Source organism: Cucurbita moschata, unplaced genomic scaffold (genome assembly GCF_002738365.1).
Source record: "Cucurbita moschata cultivar Rifu unplaced genomic scaffold, Cmos_1.0 Cmo_Scf00005, whole genome shotgun sequence".
Lineage (NCBI taxonomy): Eukaryota > Viridiplantae > Streptophyta > Magnoliopsida > Cucurbitales > Cucurbitaceae > Cucurbita > Cucurbita moschata.
In genome coordinates, this window is record NW_019268521.1 from 1,327,522 (window position 1) to 1,349,599 (window position 22,078).

The 22,078-nt window shown below is 38.0% G+C and overlaps 4 protein-coding genes across 5 annotated transcripts in view; 1 reads left to right on the plus strand and 3 right to left on the minus strand.

Annotated features, from left to right (window-relative positions):
* Window positions 1-233: 233 nt before the first annotated feature.
* On the minus strand, window positions 234-11,170 carry LOC111443037 (chaperone protein ClpD, chloroplastic-like). The gene is made up of 12 exons (XM_023080641.1): window positions 10,207-11,170; window positions 5,287-5,450; window positions 4,955-5,184; window positions 3,757-3,865; window positions 3,505-3,635; window positions 2,500-2,601; window positions 2,136-2,417; window positions 1,959-2,059; window positions 1,572-1,866; window positions 1,125-1,358; window positions 818-1,054; window positions 234-675 (listed from the first exon to the last, which is right to left on the minus strand). Exons 1-12 carry the CDS (start codon window positions 10,878-10,880, stop codon window positions 397-399), a joined length of 2,838 nt encoding a protein of 945 aa, XP_022936409.1. The 5' UTR covers window positions 10,881-11,170; the 3' UTR covers window positions 234-396.
* A 1,869-nt stretch (window positions 11,171-13,039) lies between these two features.
* Window positions 13,040-16,422, plus strand: LOC111443038 (uncharacterized protein At4g26450-like). Of its 2 annotated transcripts, none has more exons than XM_023080643.1 (3): window positions 13,040-15,528; window positions 15,701-15,977; window positions 16,154-16,422. In XM_023080643.1, exons 1-2 carry the CDS (start codon window positions 13,592-13,594, stop codon window positions 15,942-15,944), a joined length of 2,181 nt encoding a protein of 726 aa, XP_022936411.1. In that variant the 5' UTR covers window positions 13,040-13,591; the 3' UTR covers window positions 15,945-15,977; window positions 16,154-16,422. The 2 variants fall into 2 exon arrangements, with proteins under 2 accessions (XP_022936411.1, XP_022936410.1); XM_023080642.1 differs by having other exon boundaries at window positions 15,701-15,890.
* A 1,107-nt stretch (window positions 16,423-17,529) lies between these two features.
* Window positions 17,530-18,564, minus strand: LOC111442892 (GPI-anchored protein LLG1-like). The gene is made up of 2 exons (XM_023080452.1): window positions 18,395-18,564; window positions 17,530-17,813 (listed from the first exon to the last, which is right to left on the minus strand). Exons 1-2 carry the CDS (start codon window positions 18,516-18,518, stop codon window positions 17,530-17,532), a joined length of 408 nt encoding a protein of 135 aa, XP_022936220.1. The 5' UTR covers window positions 18,519-18,564.
* Window positions 18,565-19,308: 744 nt separating this feature from the next.
* Window positions 19,309-22,078, minus strand: part of LOC111443044 (GPI-anchored protein LLG1) — a 6,966-nt gene continuing 4,196 nt past the window's right edge. Inside the window, exon 4 of the mRNA XM_023080649.1 lies at window positions 19,309-19,884. Coding sequence (XP_022936417.1) covers window positions 19,526-19,884 — 359 coding nt within the window. The 3' untranslated portion in view covers window positions 19,309-19,525. The remainder of the gene's footprint in view (window positions 19,885-22,078) is intronic.

Consider the following 22,078-nt stretch of genomic DNA (forward strand, 5'->3'; position numbering starts at 1 on the left):
TCCACACCCTTATCAAGAATGTTTCGTTCTCCTCCCCAACCGATGTGGGATCTCACAATCCACACCCTTATAAAGAATGCTTCGTTCTCCTCCCCAACCGATGTGGGAATCTCACAATCCACCCCCCTTCAGCTGCTAGCGGTGGGTTTAGGTTGTTACATTCAATCTATCAATCAACCAAAGCTTCCTATCACTTCTAGCAATAACGTAAGTAACATTCAGATACGTGGAAAGCTTTAAAAGTCTATGAAGTTGCTGTTATTTGCTATATTCGACCGAAAAAAGATAAATACACAGTCATTGTTGGTCGTATGTATACTCTTTTCAAAGAATATTTGTCGAAAACTCGACATAGCTATACATTAAATACACGAAACTATACAATTCGATCCTAAATCATTGGTAGACTTGGTTTTTGACAAAGGGGTTCCCTGTAGGATCCAAATCAACAACAAAAGTATCACCAGGCTTTGGATCACCATAAAGGAATGCCTCACTTAAAGGGTCTTCAACTATCAAGGTAATGGCTCTCCTAAGAGGCCTAGCACCATAAGCTTGGTCATACCCTACTTGGCATATGAGATCCTTTACTGACTCTGATAACTCTAGACCCACCCCAAGCGACATGAGCCTATCCTTTACTTCTTGAAGCATCAGGTTTAAGATCTCAAGCATCTAATGTGAAACAATGCAAACCAATCGTATGAAAAAACTAAATCAGTGTCTCAATGAGTTCAATCCAGGTTTGCATTTAGGTGAAGACGAGAGAGGTCGAGCCGGAGTTATTTCGAAACAAAAAAGAACAAACTGGACTAACCTGAGCCTTTTGAAGGGGTTGGAACACGACTATCTCGTCTATCCGGTTCAGCAACTCGGGACGAAAATACCCCTTGAGTTCCTCTATCACAAGAGATTTCATTCCTGCATATGAACTAGATGATTCGTCTTCTGAAGTAAAGAAACCGATGGAGTGATGTCTACCCTTTATGATTGAAGTCGAACCAATGTTTGATGTCATTACTATCAATGCGTTCTTAAACGACACTCTCCGTCCCTGTCGGTCCCGATTTGAAATGTAAGACAGTGAAAAACAGCACTAATCTTGGAGTACAATGAGCACGAACCTGAGAATCTGTAAGGTGTCCATCTTCGAATAACTGGAGGACGATGTTGTAAACATCTGGATGAGCTTTCTCTATCTCGTCGAGCAATACAACTGTAAATGGCTTCCTTCTAATTGCTTCTGTTAATGTTCCTCCGTCTCCATAGCCGAGATATCCTGGAGGTGATCCGATTAGTTTACTCACAGAATGTCGCTCCATATATTCGCTCATGTCCAATCTTAGCATAGCTGCTTCCTGCACGAATGTTACATTTAGTGTCGAAATGCAAAATAGATGTTGTCAGTAATATTCAAAGGCTAGCTTAAACTCTGCAGGCAATTAAGTCACGGAACATACAGTAGGGGACGAGTTAATGACGCGTTCGAACTTATAATCTTTTGGTTACAGAAAAAGTGACAATCAAACAATATACGTGTAGAGGGCTGTAAATAATAATGAAAGTATTACCGAACCGAAGTAGCACCTAGCCAGAACTTTTGTTAGCTCGGTCTTGCCAACTCCAGTAGGGCCACAAAAAAGTAGAACCGCTATAGGTCGGTCGGGATCCTTAAGCCCAACCCGAGACCGTTTAACAGCTCGAGAAATTGCAGAAACAGCCTCATCTTGCCCAACAACTTGCTTTTTGAGCTGTTCGTCGAGACCCATCAGAAGAACGCTCTCATCAACCGTTAGCTGCTGAACTGGGATGCCTGACCAAAGAGAAGTAACTGCTGCGACATCATCCAGTCCGACCACCACAGGTCTGGAACAAATAACAGTATGAACTAATACTCTTTTTTTAAAAAAAAATTGTTTGGGCTAACAAATAACATTTTTCATATTGAAGTTTCATACTCAAAATTATCTGATATCGAAGATAAAGTCGACTCCACGACGTTATTCCCAGAAGAATCCAAGCTTTGTACTTCACCATCTTTGAGTTTATTGGCCAGATTCTGTTCATAGCGGAAGAAGAGATATCAATAATGATCACAGATTTGAGCAATAATATCAAATATGCAAAAACAATACCATCTCATGCATAGCTTGAATGGCCTTAATTTCTTGCCAATACTCATCCTGTGATTTAGAGAGTATAGAAGTCTGCAATTCTTTTCTCTTCTTAAAGGCTTCCATACGAGCTCTACTACCTGCTTCGTCGATGAGATCGATAGCCTTATCCGGAAGATACCTATCACTTATGTATCTTGCAGACAGATATACAGCAGCGTTTATCGCTTCAAATGTAAACCTGCAGTTGTGGTGAGCCTCGTACTTCTCACGAATGCTCAGCAACATTCGCACTGCATTCTCCTATATTTAGGATCCTATCTCATTAAACATTGAAAAATGTATGGTTTGTGCATAACATACAATTAAGAAATAGAAAAATTACCTGGCTTGGCTCCTCGATCAGCACGGGCTGGAATCGTCGTGCTAATGCTTTATCTGTCTCGAATTTCTTTCTGTATTCACCAATTGTGGTGGAAGCAATACACTGCCAGCAATGAAATAGTTATGTACCAAAAATGACTGAGTGGACGACGGATATAACGCACACACGGAGAGAACAGATATATGATTCTTGATTGACCCAAGTAAATGATCAAGAGATTGACGTCTAAAAATTAAAATACAATGGTCTTCCTAAGAGAAAACAATTTGAACTTAGTCCATTTTGTTACTAAATTGTGAGATTCCACAGCGGGGAGGAGAACGAAATATTCTTTATAAGGGTGTGGAAATCTCTCCCTAGCAGAAGCATTTTAAAAACCTTGAGAGAAAGCCCGAAAGGGAAAGTCGAAAGAGGACAATATCTGTTAGCGGTAGGCTTGGACTATTACAAATGGTATTGGAGCCAGACACCGGGCGATGTGCCAGTGAGGAGGCTAAACCCCAAAAGGGGTGGACACGAGGCGGTGTGCCAACAAGGGCACTGGGACCTGAAAGGAGGTGGATTGGGGGTCACACATTGATTGGAGAAGGGAACGAGTGTTAGCGAGGACGCTGGACCCCTAAGAGGGGTGGATTGTGAGATTCCACATCGGTTGGGAAGGAGAACGAAGCATGCTTTATAAGGGTGTGGAAACTTCTCCATAGCAGAGGCATTTTAAAAACTTCCCCTCAAGGGAAAGTCCAAAGAGGACAATATCTGCTAGCGGTGGGCTTGGGCTGTTACACTACTATACCGTTAATGAAGGACAAAACACATGCAAAGACTCGTACGACTTAATCATAATATCAATTACGGCAAAGCCAATACTATCATCTAAGTGAGTTATGTCAAAACTAATACATGACATAGTATACATTATTTCCAAGCAGGAAAAGCTAAAAGCATAGTTCACAAGATCATTTAGGCACTTCAACATGATAACCGTTAAAAATTAAGTGAAGATACCTGCAGTTTTCCTCTCCCAAGTGACGGTTTCAATAAATTAGCGAAGTTAAGACCCGACCCTTTACTTCCACCTCCAGCAGCGCCAAGCTCAGCAAGTGAATGGACTTCATCAATGAAAAGGATAATATTGCCTGCAAGCCCACCGTAACATAGATGTGTAAACTTTCAAATGTTCTTTTGTACTTTGTGATCTATCATGTTTTGCCGGTTATCCATAAAAAAATTTAAAAAAATGTTACACTAAGCCTCGACCTGATTCTGTTATCTCGTTAATTAGTGCAGTAACACGTGCCTCCAATTCTCCCCTTTCCTTCGCACCAGACACGAGTCGTCCAATATCCAAGGACATTACTTGTTTGTTCTGTGGATAAAATGTTGTTTTGTTTCAATAGGATAAAGAGATAAATCATATGAACAATAGAGGAAACAAGCCATACATACCTTCTTAGAATTGCAAACAAAAAATCAGTTAGAATTACACAATAAATGTAACGCTCAAGCCTACTGCTAGCAGACATTGCCCTCTTTGGGCTTTCCGTTTCAAGCTTCTCCTTAAGGTTTTTAAAACGTGTCTGCTAGGGAGAGGTTTCCACACCCTTATAAAGGGTGTTTCGTTCTCTTCCCCAACCGATGTGGGATCTCACAATCCACCCCTCTTCGGGGTCCAACGTCCTTGCTTGCACTCATTCCTTTCTCCAATCGATGTGGGACCCCCACCAAATCCAACCTCCTTCGGGGCCCAGCGTCCTTGCTGGCACATCGTCTCATGTCCACGCCCCTTTGGGGCTCAGCCTCTTCACTAGCACATCTCCCCGTGTCTGGCTTTGATACCATTTGTAATGCCCAAGCCCACCGCTAGCAAATATTGTCCTCTTTGGGCTTTCCCTTTCGGGCTTCCCCTCAAGGTTTTTAAAACGCGTTTGCTAAAGAGAGGTTTCCACACCCTTATAAAGGGTGTTTCGTTCTCCTCCCTAACCGACGTGGAATCTCACAACAAAACTTAAATTTTCCGCTCTATATGGAGTACTTTGTCAGAAATTTCTGTAACCGCGATGTTTTGTTGATTTTTTCCGACTGGAATCCTTGTTTGTAAGGCTATTTTGTTTGTTGGGACACACCTAATCTCCCCTGTAATTTCATTTGCTCCATTAAAAGTGTTGTTTTCTATCAAAAACAGAGGTTCGATTCATGAACGAGCAACGTCCAAGCAGGGGAAAAACCTATCGAACCTTGATTTGTAATCCTATTCCTTGCCCCAAGAAACACAAAATAGATTTAAATAGAGAAAATGTTGGATAATTTTGCAGACAACCATCTCTTATCATGACTCCAGCACAAAACAAGACCACAAAACACAGAAGCATCAAACCAAATCAAAGCTGAATGTAAACGTCAGAAGCGAATATGTGAAAATAACCGTAAAATAGCAAGCAGCGATTAAAAATCATACCAACAGTACGAACGGAGCATCTGCTTGAGCAATACTGAGAGCCAACCCTTCAGCAATTGCTGTCTTTCCTACTCCACTCTCGCCAATAAGAATGGGGCTATTTTTTGTTCTGCGACAAAGGATCTCCACGACTCGTTTAACTTCAGAATCTCGACCAAAAATAGGGTCGATGAATCCTTCACTAGCACGAGCAGTAAGATCCACGCAGAACTGAGCCAAAGCACTATTCTCTGACACAATTATAAAAAAAAAAAATTGAACACCTCTTTTCCATTGGTCAAATTCAAAACAAAAAAAATAAAACACATATATTCAACATCATAACGTATTACCTTTTTCTTTTTGAGAGGGTTTTATACGAAGAACTTTTCTAGAAGTCGATTTCTTAGGCACCCATTGTTGCAATGCACTAGATGGCTCTCTACCATCTTTGGCAAGCTCCCCCTTAAGCCTAGATATTGCTGCATCTACCAACTGAGTAACATTTACCCCTAAGCTGAAATCATTTCAAGATAACAGCCTATTCAATAGCAGTTAGGCACACGTATCTAAACTATGGTTGAAAAGAAATCAAAGAATTTTCAAAGACAAGCTCCTTTGTTGCTCAGATCGTTTTAAATTAGCTCGCTTAATGACTCCGTCGCCAATTTTTACATGATATCTATCTTAATTGGCATGCATTTATTGTTCCCTTGTAATTGTTTGTTGTTTTTTTAAGGTTTTTTTTTTTGTTTCACTCATCTCTAGAGTTTGTATCTTTTGAGAATTAGTCTATTTTCATTAATTTAACGAAAAGTTGCATTTCTTGTTTTTAAAAAATCTTCTGCACAATTGCTGACGTTTATAAATAATGTTGATTATATAGAATTGCAATCCAAATCTCCTCCAAAAACCTCTAAACATCTCTAAATTCCCCTATATCTTTCGAGCCATAAAAGTCACGAAACTATGAAAATTAGTCCCTTGCCAAAGGGCAACCTTATTATGAAAAGGAAAATTAACGAATGCCTCCTCCACAGTCCACCATACTCATACACCCTCTTGGCAAGGTCAAACCAGGACCAAAGGTATCCAAGAGTACGGCCCAAAGCTTCACGATAAAGCACCGCTTCCAAAGCACATGATCTAAATCCTCACTGCTTCGTTTTCTCTACCCAGCCCATAGGGTAGTCTTTTTTAGCTCCTCTTTTAATATAGTGTTCTCACTTATAAACATAAAAGAAAAGAAAATTCTCCACTGCTTTTCTGCACAATGCAACACTAGAATCCAAAGCCATAGAAGATCTTTGAACAAAGTTCGCATTATATGTCCTACAAAATTTTAACATCCTAGGGATATGGGTCTTTTGTGTAAATGGAGGTAGATGGTGTTTGTGCGGGAGAAGAAGTAGAATTCTATTTTGAATAATTGTAAAGCTCAAACTGTAGGAACCTTAATACATCTAAGTTAAAAAGTACTCAAGACTAAATTGAAAATTTTTAAGTACCATCTTTATTGATGTTTATGATTATTTATACAAGTTGTATAATAATCATTGCTACATCAATGGAACCAAGACTCAATCATGGAGAAACATCCTCTCCTAAAACGAAGGAAATAACTGAAAATAGAAATGAAAGTAGAGTTCCTATGACTATTGCTACATCAATACAGTCATGACTCAATCACAGAGGATCATCCTCCTAAAACAAGGGAAATAACTAAAAATAAAAATGAAGGTGGAGGACTTCTTACAGTACGGACACTGAAAACAAGGGAAATAACTAAAAATAAAAATGAAGGTGGAGGACTTCTTACGGTACGGACACTGAAAAAAAAAACAGCATAAAGAAAAATTCAACCAATGGGTTCCGTACGCAAATGCTTCTTTCTCCCATGAGTGTAACATGTGTACATTTATAGTGGCACTGTGATACAATACTTCCCGACCTCAAAGAAAGCTTCTCCTCAAACTTGAATTATGGAAATCGTTTGGTCATATCTTGAACATTTCCCAAGAGGCGTCAGCTGGTGAAGAGTGGCTCCAGTGTATCAAAACTTCTAACTATCTAACTTTAAATCGATGGTCCAAAATAGCAAGTGGTTGAGGAGGGTCAGGGGCTGGAATTGGAGGAAGTTTTGGATTATGATTGGCATTGCCTTCATGGAATGGTTTGTGTGTGGAAACGTAGAACACTGGGTGTAATTTTGATTCGGTTGGTAAGTTTAACTTATAGGTCATAGAACCAATTCGTTCTAATACCTCAAAAGGCTCAGAGAATTTTGCGGCAAGCTTTTGATTTTTCCAAGAAGCTAACAAAGACGGGCGATATGGTTGAAGATGAAGCAGGATCTTGTCTCCAATATTGAACTCTAATGGTTGGTGTGATATGTGCGATTGATCATATCGATCCTTCTTTCTATTCTGAGCTTCCTAAAGGCTGTCTCTAAGGATTTACTGCATGGAATCTCTTTTTTGAAGAATGACATTGATACAATGCCACTATAAGTGTACACACGTTACACTCATGGAAAAAAGAACAAATCGCGTATGGAACCCATTGGTTGAATTTTTCTTATGTAGTTTTTTTTCAGTTTCCGTATTGTAAGACCTTCATTTCTATTTTTAGTTATTTCCCTTGTTTTAGGAGGATGGTCCTCCATGATTGAGTCATGCATTGATGTAGTAATGGTTGCAAGGACTCCACTTTCATTTCTATTTTTAGTTATTTCCTTTGTTTAGGGGGATGATCCTCCGTGTTTGACTCATGGTTCCATTGATGTAGTAATGGTTATTACACAACTTGTATAAATAGTCATAAACATCAAATGAATATGGTACCTAAAAATTTTCAATTTAGTCAAATTTAGTCTTGAGTACTTTAACTCAGAGGCATTAAGGTTCCCTCCCATTGAGCCAAACAATTATTTAAAATAGGTCGAAAGAAGGATTCTACTTCTTCCCCCACACAATATCATCTATCTCCACTTATGATAGACTCATAACTCGATCGCAAACTTGAGCACGTAACAATTTGGTATCAGAGCCAACAATATGGGTGAGTCTGTACAAGAATAGTTTACCAAACTCTTCAAGTTACTCTTATCTTAAGAGCAGGCCAATCAAGCGCGTAATGAGAAGGTTGAATAGCTTCATGCCAAATTGGATGCCTATGTCCCTTGACTTGGAATCCACAGAGAAGTCAGGTTGACTTCTTCAAGTGCTGAAAGTCGAGCAAAAACAAGGAGAGATAAGGGAATTTCTAGGGCACCGTTTCCGAAAATTATGGAAGAAACTTGATAGTACCCAAATTCATGAAACTTGACTTTCCTCGCTTCAATGGGCTGGAAGACTCCTTGGGTTCGATTAGCCATTGTCAACACTTTTTCCGACATCAATCGACACCCGAGGAAGAAAAGATGAGCTTAGCCTCTTATCACTTAGAGGGAATTGCTCAACTATGGTATTTACAAATGATACAGGATATTCCACATCCCACCTGGACCGTGTTTGCCCACCAATGCAATTTACGGTTTGAACCTCCCATCCGAAGCAATATATTGGGCTCGCTAAGCTAAAAACAAACGGGTTCAGTGGAAGAGTACCAAAACAAATTCGAAGTGTTGGTTTCAAGAGCTGGAATTTTAACTCAAACTCAAAAGATTCAGTTGTATATTAGCGGATTGCAAGAGTCTATATCAATTGAGGTGGAGCTCCACCAGCCACAGGACTTGATAACCGCAATGAGTATGTCTCATTTGTACGAAAAGAATATATATCCCAAGGCCACCACCAACCAAGATAACAAACACAGTTCACCAATTGTAGATACGCGCACCAACTGTTCGATAAAACGACTCACTAGAGAAGAAATGGAAGAAAGGGTTGTGTTTCAATTGCGATGAGACATTTGTGCGAGGCCATCAATGCAAGAAACTATTTTGGATTGACTTGGAAGAAGAGAACAAACCAGACGAGAAAATGGAGCAAGAACTATCACCAGAGATATCTCTCCATGGAGGTTAAAACATATTCCCCTCCACTCCAAAAGAAAATGGTATGATCAATGAACTACGAAGGAGTAAGATGAATTTTACCATCACCATTAAAGATCTTTTGGTTTTCCGAATGACAGCTTGGTTTAGAGAACGGTGTCCTAGACATCCTACTCGAGCCATCTAGAGGCAAAAATATTCCCCTAAGTTTTCCATCAATAAAGATAAAATGTACGGCAGAAGACATACAATTCCATATCCAAAACCTCTATTTGAACCAAGCCCATTTTTCAAAGCACCTTATCCAAAATGTTCCAATCTACAAGATCAAAGGTTTTTTCAATTCCCACAATTGCCTTCTATTCTCCTTGCTAAGCCACAAGTTCCTCATTGCACGCATATGAACACTTCATCTAATATCTATACCGATCTCCCAACTACAAAAGTTTTTTGAATGATATTGTCCTCTTTGGGTTTACCTTTCGAGCTTCCCCTCAAGGTTTTAAAACGTGTCTGCTAGAGAGAGGTTTTCACACCCTTATAAAGAAGTGGGATCTCACAATCCACCCCCTTTCGGGGTCCAGCATCCTCGTTGGCACTCGTTCCCCTCTCCAATTGATGTGAGGTTTTCACACCCTAATAAAGAATGCTTCGTTCCCCTCTCCAACCGACATGGGATCTCACAATCCACTTCCCTTCGGGGCCCTGCGTCCTCACTGGCACTCATTCCGCTCTCCAATCAATATGAGGTTTTCACACCCTTATAAAAAATGCTTCGTTCCCCTCTCCAACCGACGTGAGATCTCACAATCCACTCCCCTTTGGGACCCAGTGTCCTTGCTGGCACTCGTTCTGCTCTTCAATCAATGTAAGATCTCCCATTGTTGCTTTAACCACTAGATCGATCTCAAATCTTAACACTCTTCACCAATTTCTCAGCATCAAATTGACTCTACTATTAGTCCAAGGAAGCAAACACCTCATCAATGGAGGTGTATATGTCAAGTGGTCCACCCAAAAATATCTGCTCCGCTAATGAAACTAATTGGATTGCCTCACTAAAAACATCAGAAGCAAACCGCAAAAAACAATAAACATGAACAAGAACAACAGTAACTTCTGATATTAAAAAAACAAACATAATGGAAAACAATTCAGACCACGAACAGACAATGGCAGCCGATTTCTTCAAGTTCATGAGCCAAAAGGAGCTGAGAAATCCTCCATGGTTATGCAAAAATGGTCTAGTGAAAGGAATGAATAAAATGAACAATACCTCCTCAAAATCAACTCTATGTTTCCATCATCAGCAGCAGCCAGTAAAGCAATGGAGAGGTGTTCAGGTCCAACGAAATGATGGCCCATTTTCTTGGAGTACTCAACAGCTGAATCAAACGCCCGCTTGGTGCCGACAGAAAAAGGAACATGAGGCGTAACAGCCGCACTATCAACACTCATATCCGCTTCCGCATCGTTGCTATGCCAAATGCCGCGAACAGCCTCACGTGCCTCATGTAGTGTTAGACCCGAATTCAAAAAACCGCCAGGAGACTGATTATGCTCTTCCTCAGCAATCAAACCCAGAAGAAGATGTTCGGTGAAAACCAAACCCTTCGAAAGGGCCTTCGCCTCTCTCTGCGAGAAGATCACAGCCTTCACCGCTCGTTCGGTGAACCGCTCAAAAATGGCGGAAATGATCGGAATCCTCAGCCGCCTCCTCCGCCGGGTTCTACCGCTGGTGAACTCATTAGGCGAACGAAATGATGTGAGAAAAGAACGGGAAAACGAGAACACAAGATTGGAAGAGGGGAATCCATTGATTTTCCGTCCAGATAAATGAGAAATCGATAGAACACTCAACGAACAAGTGGAAGAAGAAACAGATGGCGGCGATATCAATCGATTGCAGCCATGAACATGGATCAAATTGGAAGATGGGGTCGCTGGCATTCTTGTCGAAAAAAATCTGAAACTCCCACTAGAAATCTCGATCCCAAATTCTCAGAGGAAATGGTTCATGAATCAACAGAAAGAATTGAAGAATTGCGCAGATGAAAGAGAAGAACAATCGAGGAATTGCAGACGAATTGCACGGCAAGTCAATGGGGGAATTAGCCAATCGGCCATGCTGATAAAGACCCGTTTGATGAACGCATACTATTTCAACGCCGACGGGGAGGACTCGGCCTTGAGAGTGTGCCATATTCAGACGCACTCCGTAAGAATTCAGTGCCAGTGATTTGTCTTTTACAACAACTTTTTAATATCAAAAGGACGTTCGTTTTGCCGCTCATCCTTTGCCACATGTTCGGGCAAAATCACGTCTAAATTTGAAATGCCTCAAAATATACTAAAGTTATATGTTATATAAGTCATTGTGTTGTCTTTTTTGCTTGCTAACCTATGACATTACTTTCAACCTTGCTTACAAAATCTCTCGGCTCCTGTTTTCTAGAACCTTATTCTCAAAACAGGGGCAAAGTCTTGGGTGTATGACGCTCGATGGAAGGCGACCCAAATTTAAGTTGGCTGACTCACTCCAGTGGTGAGAGTGAGTGCAACACAATCACTTGAAAATTCTTGAGAAAGTGCGATTGCGACACCTTGCATGTTTTGATGGTCATGTCTCTGACTCGATTAACCATAATGTATTCTAATCCGCTTGGCAAAAGGTTAACCATAATATATGCCACTAGGCAACCATAATATATGTCGCTCGGCAAAACGCAACCCAAATTCGTGTTGGTTGACTCACTCAGTGGTGAGAGTGAGTGTCACACAATCACCTCCAAACCTCTCGAGAAAGTGCGATTGCGACACCTCGCATGCTTTGATGGTCACGTCTCCCACTTGGTTAACCATAATGTATTCCAATCTGACATAGTTAGTTGTACGTGGCACCATATGTCCCAATGTCTCCAAATGTTAGATATTGAGTGATAGTATCATGACACTCGAGTTACTGTAGATTTGTACATGTTTATCAGAGCCGATACGCACACGATATCTTGATGAAAAGGCAATGAAAAATTGAATCTAGAAGTAATGTTTTCGTTGTTACAAATATTGTGCTCGTATGTGGATGAGATGCATACATTTTCATATGTGACCCATTGTAAACAAAATAGGGTATGTTGCGGGGCAAGAGCACGATGGACGGTATGGATCGAGCCACATATGAAAAAACTGGATAACGAGTGAAGTATGACAACGTCGAAAGTAATGTCAACCACATACTGTTTCAGATTATACAACTTTAAAAGAGATAAGGATAAATTGAAATAATACAATAATTATAATTATTAGAATTAAATAATTAATTACGAGCTTCAGTACATAAATTCTTATTCTCATATCGTGTAACTTCGATCTTCATGTCTCAAATAAAAAAAATTCAAATTGTGACGTAAAGATCTATTGAGTTTGAACCCATAATAAAAAAGAATTAAAAAATATCTTTAAATTTTTTTAAAAACTTTAAAAATACCTGAACTTTTTAAAAAATAAATAAAAAATATATTTACCGTTAGTACATATTCATAAAATTTTAAAAGTAACATTAAAAAAAATTAGATATAATTTATAAAATTTTAATTGAAGATAATTTTTTAAAAATTTAAAGAATATTAATAAAACTTTTTAAAATTTAAATGTATTTGTGAAACACGGTTAAAAGTTATAAGATTATTTTTTAAATAAAATATTAACCATTTTCGTCTAAAATTAAGATATTTTTTAAATATTTTTTGAAAGTTCAGAATATTACTTTATATTTTTTAAATATTTCCGAAAGTTTAAAGATATTTTTTTATAATTTTTTAAAAATATTTTTTAAATTGTTTTTAAAATTTAAAAATATTATTGAAACTTTAAAAAAATTATGAGTATTTTTTAAATAAAGTGGGAGATAATTTTACTAATTTAATTAATTAATTTATTATTTTTTGTCCATCCAAATATAGTTTAATTATAAAAAAAACACCAATTAAAAAAGAAAAAAATTGATATATTATCCATAATTGGTAGTTTTTAGTTTTTTTAAATTTTACCATGGGATTTAGTAAATTAACTTAAATATTATACTATAAATTAATTATTGATTATTTCATTATTTGTAGGTACGGATTGAATTTGAGGCGTCCGGTAGAAAAAATACGACGAATTTCTTGTGGAGAGAGGATGGATTTTGAAATGGCGGGGAATCGCTGTTGGTAATTTGACGAATTCACTTTTCTTGATCGGGAAAACCTAATATACTCTTCTTGGCAAATCATCATCATCGTTGTCGTCGAGTGTGGACGGATTGGAAATTGTTGTTTGAATGAGGTTAGGTTTTACTTGGATTGCTTAATCGAATACCGTTTCAGATCCGTTCGAGTTAATATCTATTGGACTGGAGTTCGGGAATTCTTTTCGAATCGGATTTGGGAGGACATGTTTTCGCAGATTCTTGCGCCATTTGGAACATAATTTTCGTTTTATCGAGTGTTGGATTGCGTCCGAGGGTTTTGGTGAATCTTTTGTTTTGAACCGAGAGATTTTTGTTGTTGATTTCTTCTGCACAACGAAGATAGGGATTCTTCGATCATTTGTAGTGGAATCAGACGATTATTCCGATACCTAATTGCCTTTGAATTGTTGCTATTGTTTTTTTTGAAATTATGCATCCCCGTCACCGTAATACGGGTAATGGGTTTAGGTCTGGTTCCATGGGAGTTGGATTAGCTTCTTCTCGAATCTCTCCTGAGGGATCGGTTAGGGGCCATGGTGGCGCGTATGGCAATGATTATCGCAATTTTAATCATCCGAGTAGCTTTGGGCGCGGTCAGGGATACCCCAAATCATATCAATCATCCCAATCACTGCCTCCTCCGCGAAGAGGTGGGGGTTCTGTTGACATTTTTATGGAAGCAGGTCGTCTTGCAGCCGAATATCTGGTTTCTCAAGGTTTGCTCCCATCTAGTGTTTTGTCTGGTAAATGGCAAGGTGGAAGTTTGAGGAGGGAGTCTTCTGAATTTCAGGAATTTGGTCCATTTCGCGAAGAAGGACGAACATCTAATGCTGCCCCTCCTCATTCAGGACATGTTGGACCTGATTTCGGGCCAGGTAGGAGGCAGCCATCTGATGAGTATAGTTTGGCACCGTCACGAAATCATTTGAGAGGACGAAGAAGATCCTCGTCTTTCCGAAGTAGTGGTTCTGATTGGAGTGGCCAAGAGTACAGTAGGAGCAATAATTACAATGATAGAGCTAGAGCTTCTTCAGATACAGAGGCTTATGACGACGCTGATAATCTTTCTGCTTATGGTAATCGACAGCAAACTGGTGAAGAAGTTGGTACTGAATTTCAAGTTCTCAAACCTTCCAAGTTAGGACGAAAAGGTGACACGCCTGAGGATTCAGGACCTGAACTGGTTAAGTACCCTTTGCCAGATGATGTAGGCTCGAAGGCAAGTATTTCTGCTGTTGCGAAAGACCTGCCAAATGAGCAGAAACTTGCTAAAGATTCTGATGATTTATGTAATGTAGATTCAGGGTTTGAGGAGGTGAAAAATAATACCAATACCAATGAAACTGAGAAACACTGTGTGGCGGAGAAACTATCAATGCAGAATAAAGCCGATGACGGTGATTCCGTGGTGAAGCCAGAGACTGATCTACTAGCATTCTGCAGATTTACTAAGTTCCCCACCAAAACTCGCTCTGCGTTGGCATACAAGGTTTCTAAGGCAGATCCTATTGCAACTGTGTCAGAACAACCTTCTGTTATCAACCCTATCAGATCTGAACTTTCAATTGACAGTAACTCGTCTACTTGTGCGTTATCTGGTGCTGTATCAGCTAAAAACCTTGATGTCGAAAATCTAAACTCTGAAAGATCTGAACCACAAGCTACTGAGGAAGCTGTTATAATGGAGGAGGCATATCCTAGATTTGGTGAGAAGGCTAGCTCTTTGACGTCTCATTCTTTCCAGCATGGACCATTTTGGAATGAGAGCAAGGAAGAATCTTGCCGAACTCCTGCCGTATTTGGAAGGAGTAATTCTATGTTCGAGGAAAAGGGTCAAAAGCGGTCATTGGATGAGAGTGATGTGGGGGACGGGAATAAAAAACCAAGAGAATGGATTCCGTTGATGAATTCTAAGGAGGAAGATGAAGCCTTTGACCTTCTCAAGTTTGATAAAGCGAAAGTTAGTTCTGAGGAAAGCAAGCCAGAGTGTGATAATGAAGTTATTGTAGCTGCTGACTGCGTGAACTCAGTGGATGGTTTTCATTTCATAAAGAACGGAGGTGAGCAATGTGTAGATTATGCACAAGAAAAGCAGCTTTTTCCGAATTCATTTAAGATCTGCGACCTTAACCTTATGGAGGCTTCTGATATACATGATAATCATGAAAACAATCCTCTTCTCATCTTCCAATCTATTTCTGAATCAAAAAGAGAAAGAGCTCCTGTTGAAATCGGCTTGTCTATAAGCAATGCTACTGAATTTGGCCAAAATAGTGTGGTGGCTGGCGGTAAAGAGATCGAAATTATTGATTTAGAAGATGACTCTAATGCTCAAGTAGACAAGACCTTCCATAATCTAGAGACAAAGTAAGTTCACTCATCTTTTATTCGAAAGCTATTTTGGTTTACGTTTCCCTAATTCCGCTGATAATTATACCCCACCTCACCTATAGCTGCATTTGGTTTGAATTCTCCCTTTCTGTGAAGTTCTTAAACTGTAAACAAACATTGTGGTGAACTGTATTGATGCCATTTTCAGGAGGGAGCCTGTATTTACTGGATTGGACGGCTTTCCTAACAACGAACAAAACAGTGGAGATATGCCTGATGTTCACGATGGCTATGGACTAATGATTTCAGAGTTGCTTGGAGCAGAATTCCCCAACTGTGCTTCCGTACAAGGAGACATTAATTCAATGCACAATGAAATGTCTCTTTCGAATGGAGAAGTACTTCCTTGCTCATATCCAACTTCATCATTTATTGAAGATTCTCCTTTTTGATACTTTGCCTGGCTTCTTAAAGATTATATTGTTGTGAGGTTCTTTACTGCGTTAAATGTTAATATTATATATATTCTAGGACTGCTCAAGTCTCAATACCTCCATAATTTACTTCCATCTCCACCCTCTTATAGGTCTTTAGTGATTTAGAACTATAAGAAATCATTGGCTATAGGTTTAATGATCTGTCATTTGCTCATGTATTTCAGGGGGCTCTGGCGGATGATGATCTAATATATATGTCCCTGGGGGAAATTCCATTGAGTATGCCAGAATTTTAATTTCTTTTGTCCATCAATATAATTATGTGATCATAAGTTTAAATCAATTTGATGGTAGGAATTGTGTATTGTGTAAAAGAAGGATATGCAATTGTTTACCACAGACTTTGTGTATGTTGGGGAAGGAAATAGGTGAATATTGTAAGACAGAATGATAGCTAATGGTCTCTTTTAGCTTCTTCTCTTTACTTTCTTCATTTGCTGGTCACTTCTGTACATCTAGATCTTTCTTATTCGGTTGCGCTCGCACACACACACATATTTTATAACTTGGAGCTTGAGAAAAGGACTTCCTTTTATCTAGTATCGACCATGCTGATCCGAGGAAGTCTTTTTTATCTAGTATCGACTGTGCTGATTCGAGGATGTCTGTTTTTATCTAGTAGTATCAACTGTGCTGATCTCGAGTCTTCCTAGGAATTATGTGATGAAAGTAGTTAGTATAGGAATGTCCAAACATGTGGTGCAGGTTGTCAGGTGTTGAAGATTTTAGGCTCTAAGATGAAGTCAAGGGCATTATCAACTGCCTGCTCGAATGCATCACTGTTGAGCAAACAAACTATGTTGCTGAACTGTTGACAAGCTTGGTCCAAGCTTCCATTGTTTTTCTGGTGAGCAATGAACTCTGGTAGGTTTTATGCATATATTAGGTAATTACTCTTTAAGTTGATACTATGTGAACAGAACATTGTTCCTTGTAACTTAGAAATCAGGATGCGTTGTCCCACATTGGTTGGGGGAGGAGAACAAAACACCCTTTATAAGGGTGTGGAAACCTTCCCCCAGCAACAGACGCGTTTTAAAGCCTTAAAGGAAGCTTGAAAAGGAAAGCTCAGAGAGGACAATATCTGTTAGCTGTGGATCTGGGTTGTTACACACGATCTCATAAATTAGCCCTCTCTAACCGTAACAACCCCTAAGTACACTGCTAGCAGATATTGTCTTCTTTGAGTTTTTTCTCTTTTGGGCTTCTTCTAAAGGTTTTAAACACGTCTGTTAGGAAGAGGTTTCTACACTCTTATAAAAAATGTTCATTCTCCTCCCCAACTGATGTAGTCTTACATTATCTTATACTTTGTGGGCACCACAATATTCATCTTCTTAACATGCGCAACACTCAAATCAATCATGCATCTCATCACAATTCCCATGAACAAATGCACAAAGACTAATAACACCAGCCCAAAAGGCATCTTGTTCATACCACAACTCTACGACCCAATTGTACATTGACACGTAACATACTTCATGAAACCGAAACAAGTATATAAAGTCAGATACAAAGGATGAATGTGGGAAGATGCTTAGTTAGGTTTAGAGCATTGAAGACCACTGGATTCTTTGACGCAGAGGGAGGCAAAGAGGCCAGATGGGTAGTTTCCATAGAGATGAATGTAAGTGAACATGATTGAGGCACAGTTATTGGTTAAATCATTGATATAATTGGCGTAGGGGCAACCAAATTCTTCCAGAGCTGAGCAGCACAGATTGGCTGGGTATTCAGGCCCTTTGCACTTGCTTGTGATGATGCTGTAGTTCATAAATTCAAACTCCACTGGGCAATACTCAGCCTCCACTGGAGGACAAGCTGCATTAACCTTTAATTATGTACCCAAAACTCCGAGAACTTTTTGAACGAGCGAGCGTTTTGTTTCATTAAATTTCATTGACATGTAAAAATCGAAAAACAATGTGATGTGATGTGATGCTGTATACAAAATTTGAGTTCCTAATTTATTAATCAAAGTATGTCGAATGTTGATATACAAACGCTAAACGTTTTTTAAGTTTCATCTTGTTAAAACAGTAAGATTTGGTAGAATTTCATATGATTTAGAGGTAAATTACTAATTTAACCTTGTCTCGTTTTATTTTTCTACTAATAAATCAAATTTTAAATTCTACTTTTTTTTTTTTTTTTTTTACTCAATTATCTTGCAAACACAAAATTTTAAATATTTTCGCTTCAAATCTTTCTAGTCGACAATTATTTGGTGAGAAGACTACAATACGGTTGACAATTTTTCTAGTCGACAATTATCTACCTCGAACTTAGATTCAATGGTTATTAGAGAATATACACATTACAACAGTCTCATTAAATAATTCATGCGTTTAATAATCTACAAAGCATATAAATTCGAAAATCTGAACACAAATTCTGAGTACCTGAAGGGGAAGTTGGAGAAGAAGCGGGCACCGTTGCAGCGGTGGCGGCGACCGCCGTGAAGAGTATTGAAGGAAGGAGAAGAAGGAAGAGGAAGAAGCATGGATTGGAGTCCATTTTCTTCATCTTCAGAGGCTTTGGTAGCCTTGTTTTGTGTTCTTGTGATTATTTTTTTAAGGTTTGACTGATCTTAACACAGCCCACCACCCTGAGCTGTCTTTTTTTTTTTTTTTTTTTTTTTTTTTTTAAAAGGCCTCTTGTGAAGTTTAAGATTTAATTCACTAACATATTCTGGATTATAGAATTAATCTTTGTTAGTTAATTTATTTTTATTAAGATATATTATTAAAATAATTTAACCAATTAAGTTTTTATTTAATTTTCATATATTATAACTAATATACATTAAATTTTTTAATTTATTTAATCATCAATATTAATAATTAATCTCAAACAAATGATTTACAAGAATAATTTAAAAAAATAACAAATAAATTTTTACAATAATAATTAATTATACATGTTATATTTTTTAAAAAATAAAATAAAATAAATTTAATTTATTATCATTTATCCTCTATTACTTCTCTCAACTTTTCTATGAACTATTTAGAATCTCCAATATTGATAAATAAAAATAAAAATAAATAAATAATATAACCGCAACAAATTAATTTCATATGAACATTCGGTTGGACAAATACGACTCTCAACAATGGTATGATATTGTCCAGTTTGAAGATAAGCTCTTATGATTTTGCTTTAAGCTTTCTCAAAAGGTTTCATAATAATGGAGAGAGTATTCCTTGGTTATAAACCCATGATCATTCCCTAAATTAGCCGATGTGGGACTTTCATCGTCAAACACATTCAAGAAAACTAAAGTTTCAAATCAAACTTAAACGAATATCACAAATTAAGAACAAATAAGAACTTCTGCAATTCAATCTCATGAACAAGAACTCATTTTCCACAGCTATAAGAGTGATGGATAGATAGATACACAAATTTATGTTATGAAACAATGACAATAAATAACTTGTAGTACACATAATTGCAGTTTTTTCAGTATGTTTAAGGTAATATAACAAATTGGAATCAAAAAATGAAAAATGGTAGGCACTTGGACCTTATCATAATAGCCATAACAGCAGTAGGAATCCAGTCGAGAGGATCAGCGAACGAGATGGCAAACGTGCTATCGAACCCCAGTTAAGATCAGCTGAAGTGGAGGGCGGGAGTGCAGGGCATTCCAGACCTTGCTTCCCACCCTTGCACTCGCTAGAGAAGAGGCCAGGAGGGTATTTCCCATACAGGTTGATGTAGCTGAACATGGTTGAAGCGCAATCATTTGTTAAATCGTTGAGATCCTTGGCATAAGGGCAAGCAAATTCTGTCAAAGCGGGACAACATTGTTCGGGAGGGTATCGAGGCCCCTTGCATTTGCTTGTGATGATGGTGTAGTTCAAGAATTCAAAGTTCACTGGACAAGCTGCATAAATTGTGCAACATCACATGATTAGATCAAATTTGTTTAGGCATAGCTTCAGAAAGCACAGATCTCTGGTAAAACAAAGATAATGTAAGCCATAATCCAACTACAAAGTTTTCGGACTTCTAGTTGGAATCTGAATAGGTTAAGCTTGGTGAGTGTTGAAGACTGTTGGGAGAGGAGTCTCACATCGGCCAATTAAGGGGTTGATCATGGGTTTATAAGTAACGTATACATCTCGATTGATATGAGGCTTTTTTTGGAGAAACCAAAAGTAAAGTCATGAGAACTTATATTCGAAGTGGACAATATCATACCATTGTGGAGAGTCGTGATTTCTAACATGGTATCAGAGTCATGCCCTGAACTTAGTCATGTTAATAGTATCCTCAAATGTCGAACAAAGAAGTTGTGAGCATGGCATGTGTAGTCAAAAGTAACTCAAGTGTCGAACAAATGATGTACTTTGTTTGAGGTCCCATAAGCTTTAGGGGAGACTGATTGTTAGGAGAGGAGTCCCACATCAGCTAACTAAGGAGTTGATCATGGGTTTATAAGTAAGGTATACATCTCCATTGGTACGAGACCTTTTAGAGAAACCAAAAGTAAAGTCACGAGAACTTATGCTCAAAGTAGACAACTCCATACCATTGTAGAGAGTCGTGATTTCTAACCGTCAGTAATATGATTATGATCACTAATAAGAAGGGGTGGGGGTTAAGCAATCTAATGATTTTCCAAACAAAAGACATGGCATGCACCAAATACTGGCCATTTCAAAACAACACCAAGATCTTGTTCTCCACCATAAAACACATAATTATGCACCAAAAACATCCCATTCGTTTCAAGTAAACAATATGATATCTAAAAGCTTATCAATTTTCATGTGTTCAATATATGGACAATAAAATGAATAACAGAAACAAAACGGCAAAAAGAGAAGAAACATGATTCAAGTGCCAGATCTCTAATCAAAAGCTAAGATAAAGCTTCTTTAGTTCTTTAATTTGCGTCTACTGAACTGAAGTTAATATCTAGCAAGTTGGTGGAAATTGAGAGGACGATCTTCATTAGGAATTGCATTTTCCACATGAACATAGAAGATGGAAAATCAGGAAAAATGCTTCTGCAGTCAGATAATAACTGCAAATATACCAAGCATTTAATTTTTCATTTTCTAAACGAAACTGATTTGAAGATTTATGAGGAAGAGAAAAAAAAGAGAAAGAAACAAATTATTCAAACCTCAAGTATGTATGAACAACATAATTTTCCCATAAATCCTAAACTATGTAACACATCACTAACACGAGACGATTAAAAGCCAAAAGCTATACAAGTAAGGCAGCAGCGAGCTATAGAAAATAGTGATCATAGAATATGGTCTCCCTTCATAAGAGGCTACAATTTTATCTTCATATATGTGTGAAATGGAAAACACAAGGAATGATAATTCCAGAATCAATTCAGAAAATTAGTTTATGAAAATGTGAATTAGCTAATTCCTGACAATTCATTGTCGTAAACACAGGGATCATATGAAAATGTTAAAGCCACAAGTTCCATCTCTTTCAACAAACTGCTCAGTTATTTGCGTATTACAAACTTATGAGAAGCCAAATTTGGACGATTTCATCTTGAGTTGGCTTTGGGAAAAACCCTAAAAGCATATACCATATGATAAACGACCCAAGTTTATTAAAACAGAATGAACATCGATTAATCTCAAGGAAGAAATACACATTTTCACGCTGCATACTTTTTCCCCCTCCCTTTTAATGTTATTGAATCACTGCGTAAATCACGGATGGATCATCCCATTACGATAATAAAATCAATAAATCCTGCTTCCCGATGAAACTAAGTTACTATGTCCGTTGAATTTCCATTTTTCACGGCGGTTGTGGCAAAAGAGAGATCCTAGAAGAGCACGAGTAGAAATCGAGAGAATCAAATGGTCAAACCAATAAAGCCACAACAAGTATCCTAAAATTCCACAACCTCGAGAGAGAAGAACACAGATCGCAAAGATCTTTAACAAACAAAACAAGCACAAACAAGACAGAGCTCTCAAAACCTAACACAATCAGGTCAACGACTAAATAAAATCACGAACTCAACAAAAAAAAAAAAAAAAAAAAAAAAAAAAAAAAAAAAAAAAAAAAAAAAAAAAAAAAAAAAAAAAAAAAAA